The sequence below is a fragment of the Chanodichthys erythropterus genome, chromosome 18, assembly GCF_024489055.1.
Source record: "Chanodichthys erythropterus isolate Z2021 chromosome 18, ASM2448905v1, whole genome shotgun sequence".
In the NCBI taxonomy this organism is placed as follows: domain Eukaryota; kingdom Metazoa; phylum Chordata; class Actinopteri; order Cypriniformes; family Xenocyprididae; genus Chanodichthys; species Chanodichthys erythropterus.
This window is the reverse complement of record NC_090238.1, coordinates 4,118,327-4,127,212: the sequence shown is the minus strand read 5'-3', so window position 1 is coordinate 4,127,212 and position 8,886 is coordinate 4,118,327. Positions and strand designations below refer to the sequence as shown.

The 8,886-nt window shown below is 38.4% G+C and overlaps 1 protein-coding gene and 1 non-coding gene across 2 annotated transcripts; both read right to left on the bottom strand.

Annotated features, from left to right (window-relative positions):
* Positions 1 to 3,178: 3,178 nt before the first annotated feature.
* gpx2 (glutathione peroxidase 2) lies at positions 3,179 to 4,761 on the bottom strand. Its single transcript, XM_067368436.1, has 2 exons — positions 4,540 to 4,761; positions 3,179 to 3,538 (listed from the first exon to the last, which is right to left on the bottom strand). The coding sequence occupies exons 1-2, from the start codon at positions 4,759 to 4,761 to the stop codon at positions 3,179 to 3,181; spliced, it is 582 nt and encodes a 193-aa protein (XP_067224537.1).
* A 2,387-nt stretch (positions 4,762 to 7,148) lies between these two features.
* Positions 7,149 to 7,267, bottom strand: LOC137007198 (5S ribosomal RNA). Its single transcript, XR_010892589.1, has one exon. It is a non-coding gene; the product is annotated as a 5S ribosomal RNA (ribosomal RNA).
* Positions 7,268 to 8,886: the final 1,619 nt, after the last annotated feature.

Here is an 8,886-nt window from a genome sequence, read left to right as displayed (position 1 = left end):
GTACAGAGACATTATGTTCTGACAAAGAAACAGAATATCCAAATAATGCAATCTCTGGATCAGGCTTAAACACAAAACTATACATGTCAGAAAACCACTTAAATATGTCACATCAAAAATTATAAAGTTTAGGACATGTCCAAAAGAGATGGGTATGAGCCCTCTGCAGATTTACACCAATCACATTTAGGAGAAACGGTTGGGAAAATCTTGTGCAATTTAGATTTTGAATAGTGCAATCTATGCATCACCTTAAATTGAATTAACTGATGCCTAGAATTAATAGAACAAGAACGAATCCTGCTAAGGCTCTCCTCCTGTACTTCATCTCCGATCTGTATACCTACTTCAGGAACCCCTCACTTATTCACCTATAAAGGAGGTAGCTCTCATGTTTCATGGATTCAGAATATGAAACAAGTCGGAAAGAATGACTGTATGCCTTAATGAAGATGGACATTTTCCTGCCAAGATGGAGGTTTATTACACAATATTTAGATACATAATTGAGGTGGGTTAGTGATTGGGAACACAGGTGTGTCAGCGAACTCATACTTGTTCCTTTTATCTGTTTTCAGATGTATCTCCCACAATGAATTGATGATTTGTTTTTTCTTTTTCTAAAGAAAATCGGCTAAAATGTTGCAGAGATGTTATAGAACAGTCAAAGTATTTTTCATAAAATACATAGACATGTTGCCAGAAACTGAGAAATCAGTGTCTCAATATGTAGTGAGCCAGTCCTTTACCAGTGTGTTCAAATGGTGAGGACTTTTCAGCAACTTTAGTGTGGGTTAATTACACCAGTATGTGGCGACAAGGAACTGTCTTAATAAATGAGTCAGAATAGACCAGAGGTGTCCAAACCTGCTCCTGGAGGGCCACTGTCCTGCAGAGTTTAGCTCTAACCCTTGTTAAGCCCGGGACACACCATGCCGTATAGACAAAGAACTCTAGCGGTGGTGAAAGATGACTGTGGAGTCTCTCATTAGCTGCTTCTCGGTCTCGGCCAAAAAGCTCTGCTTGAACACACCAAAAGGACTAAAGGCAACTGTCAACTAGCATATGTGTTCTGTGCCTGCGTGTAAGGAAACATCTGTCTATATCAGCAGGAATCTTTCATTATTCAAAAAGGGAAATCGAAACTAGGACTGCAGATATACAAACCGTAAACAAAGCAGCACTTGCTTACCATTTTGGATATCAATCACTCGATCACTTTCTTCATTCGATCACTCTCAGCCCAAAAACCCAGAAGGTGTCCGACTAGCCATCCATTGGCTTGGTGTTTAAACGCACCTAAAACAAGCTGATTAAGGGTATGTTTACATGACAATCCCATTCACACGAATCCATGAAATGATAAAATCGCTGTATTCTGCTGCCAGGCCAGTAGATGGCGATGTCACTTTGTAAATAAAAAACTATGCACTAGACCGAACAAGTGCATGACATCACTGTTATCATAAATTAAGTTTACATGGAGACAATAACAGTCTCGTCTTCAAAAACTTGCACTTTGAAACCAGTTTTCAAAAGTTTGCATTTTCAGGCCACCAAAATATCATTGCTGTGTAAATAAAGGGCCAAAACACATAAAACAGTTTTTAGTTGAAAATGGTGTAGTGTAAACGACCCCTTAGTGATCAGAATCACTAGAAACTTCCAGGTAAGTGTGTAGGAGCTAGTTGGAGCTGAACTCTGCAGGACGTTGGTTCTCATAGGCGGGATTGGACACCCCTGCAGTAGAACGTTCATTTAACCCTTAAGTGTCACCGGCTCTGTGGGCCACTTGGCACACTTTTTATTTATTGCATTTTTTTCATATTACGTATTTTAGTAATCATTATAAATTAGGTACCATTTGAAACTCAAGATTCAGCCTATGAAAACAGAAATCGCATGTTGCGTTACCATGGAAACAGTACTTTAATTCATTTTAGGAGCTTCTCCCCTAATGGGTGGTGTCATGTTTCATATTACAATATTTATTTTAGCTACTTTATAGTCAAAACCTTTTCTAATCTTGACAAAACACATATCTTCGGAAAGATCTCAGTCTCACGGTTCCATATTTGCATTTTTTTTGTGATAGAAGTGATATTTGGACATAAATTTATCAATATGTAACAGGAGAACGCAAAAAAATAATTTCAATAGAATGTCAGTGACACCCGGTGGCTATTTTTGGTAAAGCGCCTAAGCAAAATCTCAGATTTTTGTGATATCAACTTCAAAGTTGGAACACAACTTGGTTAGATATATGGCTTTTGTTTGATAGCAATTTTAGAGTAAAATTTATTTGGTAAAATATCAATTTTATATAAAATAAAAAATGTTTAGTACAGTACATTTGATTTACAGTCAATTTAAACTTCTATAACTTTCTCATAATTAAACTTTTTCAAGTACTTTCACTTCAGCAATAATCTGCTGGATGTCTTCTTTAAAACAAACTTAGGTCTGTACTCCAAAGCATTCATGAATTATAATCATTTAAGTTTGGATAGTGCATTTTCATGTCTATTCTCAAAAATGGGGTTGACACTTAAGGGGTTAACCAATTTCCTCAAAAAATCTGATTGATTCATGAATTTAAAATTGTGCTGAAATTACTTGAACTTTGAAGAGAACCACCTTCTGACGTTCATGGCGAAATACTTATAAGTACTATATATATATATACTTAAGTACTTTCCTGAAGCAGCCAAAGCCATCGTTGCTTGTTCTAAAGTGACATTTTTAATGAAGGTCTGGGTGTATCAGTCTTTGTTTTTCTTAATTATTTACATACTCTTATCAAACTGTTGCATAAAAGCAAAATCACAGTCATGCAATCCTCTATACTCCTGCTCATGTGATGTTGCTCAAAAGCAGTGTGAAGGCACATGCAGACGCCACATTCAGACCAGCAGCCAGAACCACCATTGTGTTGATCAATATTTTATTAAGGTATTTCCATTACAGAGAATTTGTTAGTGGCATCATCTATAATTCTTTCATATATACAATTTCAGGTGAATCCCATTACATTTTGGTGTGTCACTCTCATTAAGTAATATAAAAGAAAGCCAGATGATGCCACAATGTACTAACATGGAAGATAATGTGAATTAAAAACCATCGTCAGTCTTCTTGTATTGAGTTAATACATGATTAAATAAGGACACATGATCAATTAATGTGTTTTTGAGGTGAGCTTCAGCAGTCTTTGTATGTCTGGTTCAATATTGATAGTCTGAAACTTTCTGCTGTATCTCTTGAAGGGCTCGCCCTCTGGCCCAATCAGAAATTTCTCAAAATTCCATGAAATATCATTCCGACTGATGGGATTCCAGACCAGGTATTTGGGGTCCTGCATCAGTGACATAGGGTCATCATCTGGATAAGGGAGCTTGTCTTTCAAGTAGGAAAAGACAGGATGTGCATCACTCCCATTTACAATGCACTTTTCAAAAATGGTGAACGCAGGTTTATACCCTTCACCTGGTCGTACATACTTCAAGGAATTTAGAATTTCTGCATTAGAGGTGTTCTCCTGGAAAATATCAAAATAGACAAAGTAGGGAAAATACAAAAATAAAAATGATGTACAATATTCAATATTGCATATGAAGACAAACTACAACTAAACTCTATTCGGACAGTAATTGTTTTTCAAGTGTAGTCTGTAAAAATAAATTTGCATGGGACCAGTGATAAAACTCATGCGTTCAGACAGCAATTTATGAGTTTTGCGATCATGAACGTGCTGATCACATGATTGCATGATTGTCTGTTCTAAATAACATTTAATATGCTTGGAATAATACAAATAAATTAATATTTAATTGAATAATGAGAAAAAATTATTCTTATTTACATGAGGTAAACATAAAGCTGCTTGATTTATATTTCTAATATATATAATAATACATTTTAAAATTGTATAGCTGTAACGGCCCATTTCAAATGCTTTTCGTTGAGCTTGAGCACTGATGAAATTGTTCTTGTAAATACTTCCCAGCATTTCAGTAATAAAAGTGTTGGCTACATATTTAAAATGTACATTCAATATTTAAAGATTCAAACAGTGAATTTTAAGTTGTAAACTCAGAGATGTGGATTCGGATGGCAATTAAATTACCACACGACCTTGGTGTTTGTCAAAAAAGAGTTGGCAGTTCGGCCGGCCGGGTATTTTTATGTGGGTGGTGGGAGAAAAACACGGCAGACAGTAAAATCACTTACATGCCCTAGGGTGTCCAATCCTGCTCCTGAAGGGTCACTGTCCTGGAGAGTTTAGCTCCAGCCCCAGTTAAACACACCTGAACCAGCTAATCAAGGCTTTTAGGCATACAGGAAACTTCCAGGCAGGTGTGTTGAGGTAAGTTGGAGCCAAACTCTGTAGGACAGTGGCCCTCCAGGATCGAGTTTGGACACCCCTAGACTAGCCCCTGTAAATGTTGAAAATACCTTGCGTCCCTCTGAGAAACAATTACAGTCTGAATAAATGTAAATAGTGAATAGAAGGTGAGTTGCACTTCCTCATTTACAAACCTGGTATCCAAACTGGTTGCAGGGAAAGCCCAGGACCACAAGTCGGTGAGGATATCTGCTCTGGAGCTCATTAAGCTGGATATAGTCCTGGGTGGTTGTTCCTCAGAGTGATGCCACATTCTCTATTAGCACCACTCTTCCTCTGAAAATATTGAAATCTACTGTGTCCCCTTCCAGCGTAGTCGCATGTAGATCATAAAACGTCTTAGCTATAAATGTCATTGTTCAGTCTGGCTCTCCTCTTCACAATGACATAAGCAGTGTCTTTTTCTACAGTAATGTCCACAAAACAGGTCATGTGATGTCATGTATAATTCATGCCAGGTGTCTTAAACAGATATGTGATACCTTTTGAGAAGATAACGGTCTTAAAATGTGGAATTAAAGACTGGTGCAATGAAGCAAACAATGTAGTTTTGAATCCTGAACTGTTTAATATAGCTAGAATAATACAGAGTATTAATAAAACATGGAAAGGGAAAGCCTGCTATGGATAAAATAAAACTCCATTGAGCTCTGTGGAAATTTTAGCGACCGTATCAGTTTCTGTGCCATATTTTATTAATGATGACTCCATCTCCATTACCTTGAATGTTATAAATAATGGATGACTGCACAGGTTAATCATCTTTAGAGTGCCTAGAGTGCCTTAGATCTTTCATGCAGTGTGGCACAAGAAGTCACTTAATTGCTCATTAACATTTTTTTTTTTTGGTTTTTTGGCACCATTAATATCTTTGGAAATAGGTAAAAGCATGGTGCAAATATATGCAGGGTTTCAGTTTCATGATATTTTGTACAAATTAGTACCACCACTTCCTAATCAAGGTCTTTGGGACATGTAAGAGAACTCAGTAAGCTATATCCTCACTCTCTGAGAGGCAGCTTTCTGGGTGGGCTTTGGATGTGGGCAAACGCTAGTTATAACTAGTGGATTATCGCAGCACCAGCCAGATAGGTCAAGACTAGAATATAACAACAAAGTCATGTAATGGCGTAGACTGAGACGCAAGGATATAATCCCGCAGTATCTCAGTGCCCAGTCTCTGAATGCTTTATTGCACATTCAGAATGACAAAGAACACTGGCAGTCATCCAAAATTCACAAAACCACAGTTACATAAGTAAGAGGCGTTCTATTTCATTCCTCCTCACCACCAGAGGGGGTGCTATGCACTAGTGGATGACACATACCAACACGGTCATGAGGAATGCCACCCACCTGAAAACATCAAGGTTGCTCCAGAATTTAGGGCCCATCACAGTACAGAGACTGCACTTGTCAGGTTCACAAATGACCTCCTGACCATGGATGCATCTCTTTTCTAGTATTGTTAGACCTTAAAGGATTAATTCACTTTAAAATAAAATTTTCCTGATAATTTACTCACCCCCATGTCATACAAGATGTTCATGTCTTTCTTTCTTCAGTCGAAAAGAAATTTTGATGAAAACATTCCAGGATTTTTCTCCTTATAATTTTCTCCTTTCAATGGCCTCCAAACGGTTGAAGGTCAAAATTAGAGTTTCAGTGCAGCTTCAAAGGGCTTTAAACGATAACAGACGAGGAATAAGCATCTTTTGCAGCGCCTCGCACATGACCACTGTGTTTTTAAGATGCAGTATAAAGGTAAAAGAATTTCAACTTTTACACACAGCGCCGCTCATCAATGTCAGTTTTAAAACAGTGGAACAATCAGAAGAACTCAGAGGCGGGTCAAGCGTTGCAAGCTTCTGTTTACAGTAACAAGATGGCATGACAACTGTTTTATTTGATGGCAACATGGTGGAGGAGGCGGTCATTATTATCTTATTTTCTTTTTTTCCATATCAAAACTTGTTTCTATCAATTCTGCTGTTTGCCTATTTCTATTATTTACATTATTGTCGTTATTGCATCACGCCTCAAAAGCGCGTCTCGAGACCCTCAAGTTCTACGCTGCGCTTTTTTTAAAACCATATCTGAGCGCTGTGTCTTGCGTTTTTAGACGCAAAGATGTGTTCTGTGTGAAGCCGATTTCAAAACATTGCTTCAGAAAGCTCCGGAGCATAATAAAATCAGCGTGTCGAATCAGCGGTTCGATGATTCACATGATTTCAGCAGTTTGGCGGTTTGACATGCGATCCGATTTATGATTCCATACGCTGATTCATTTATGCTCTGAAGCTTCCTGAAACAGTGTTTTGAAATCGGCCATCACTATATAAGTATTATTTTGTTTTTTTGGTGCACCAAAAATATTCTTGTTGCTTTATAATATTGATATTGAACCAGTGTACTCATATGAACTCATACATTAATGAATCTTGAGAGAGGAAATGTCATTGCTCCCTATGCAGGCCTCACGGAGCCATCGGATTTCAACAAAAATATCTTAATTTGTGTTCTGAAGATTAACGAAAGTCTTACGGGTGTGGAACGGTATGAGGGTGAGTAATAAATGACATTTATTTTCATTTTTGGGTGAATTAACCCTTTAAAGCAGGCAGAAGACAGAGAGAAAGCAAAATGTAAGAAAATAAATGAAGCAATGGATTTGAAACGATAAAGGAACAACCGAGTAAAGTCATGGTGAAGTGTGTTATCTGAGCAGTGAAGATAAAGCAAAAGCTTACAGCACCTGGTATTCCCAGGCGGTCTCCCATCCAAGTACTAACCAGGCCCAACCCTGCTTAGCTTCCGAGATCGGACGAGATCGGGCGTGTTCAGGGTGGTATGGCAGTAAGCGAGTGTTGCAGCCAATAGCGAGCTATTTAAAGAAGACACACCGGCAGCACCCTGACACGACTTGGACCGCGTTGAAATAATATAAAAATATTCTCGCTTCAATGAACTCTGAACGTTTATTGTGTTAAACTGTTGACACCATTGAAGTGTGGCTAAAATATTAATGTTTCAAAATTAACTTGGTACATCAGATGGCAACATTGTTTTATGTTGTCATTACATTTCAGCTGTATTTTCAGTGTTTCAACATCACATTATCCTGCTGAAAGAGGCCAAACCCACCAAGGAATATCATTTCCATGAAAGGATGTACATGGTCTCAACAATGCTTATGTAGGTGGTACGTGTCCAAGTAATATCCACATGGATGGCAGGACCCAAGGTTTCCCAGCAGAACATTGCCCAAAGCATCACACTGCCTCCGCTGGCTTGCCTTCTTCCCATAGTGCATCCTGGTGCCATGTGTTCCCCAGGTAAGAGACACACACACACCCGGAAAAAGAAAACGTGATTCATCAGACCAGGCCACCTTCTTCCTTCTTCCGTGGTCCAGTTCTGATGCTCACGTGTCCACTGTTGGCTCTTTCGGCGGTGGACAGGGGTCAGCATGGACATCCTGACTGGTCTGCAGCTATGCAGCTCCATACGCAACAAACTGTGATGCACTGTGTATTCTGACACCTTTCTATCAGAATCAGCATTAACTTCTTCAGCAGTTTGAGCTACAGGAGCTCGTCTGTTGGATCGGATCACACGGGACAGCCTTCGCTCCCCATGTGCATCTGTCCATGACCCTGCATCACTGTTCCTTCCTTGGAGCACTTTTGATAGATACTGACCACTGCAGACCGGGAACACCCCACAAGAGCTGCAGTTTTGGAGATGCTCTGACCCAGTCATCTCACCATCACAATTTGGTCAAAATCGCTCAAATCCTTACACTTGCCCATTTTTCCTGCTTCTAACACATCAACTTTGAGGACAAAATGTTCATTTGGAATTAAATTTAATTAAGGAATTAAATTAAATTCTGGTGTAAGAACTTTATTTTTCCCCGACTCTAGACCAGGGACGTAGGTTTGTATCTTTGCAGATTGTTTGCTGCAATCATCTATATTACACACTAAAGGAAATGTAAAACCAAAAAAGCACAATGGGTGTCCTCTTTTCAAAGCTTTGAATCAATTGAAAATTGCAAAATGATTCACTGTTTCGAATCGTTCGAAATGTCGCACGCTGGTGACCCCTGCTGGTAAAAACTGTATAAATGCAACAAAAATTTACGCATAAAAACACCTTTTACAAACACATTGCAAATGTTTTATTGAAAGTAAAATCTATCCAGTGCAATTAACTAATGATCTAATAAGTTCATAAAAGAACAGCTAGGTATTTATAAATTGACTAGGCCAATTAACTAGGCTACTATTATTCATTTATACAAATGCCTCATTAAAGTGTCTACACATGTATAAAACTGATCAGAGATCAGGTGAAACCACTGATCTATATAAATGACATATACAAAGATGCCTCATAGTGCCGTTTCAATGGGCCACAAGCCGTCTGTCATATTAGTGTAATTGTAGCTCCATCCACCTCCAGCTCCTGCTTCAAGT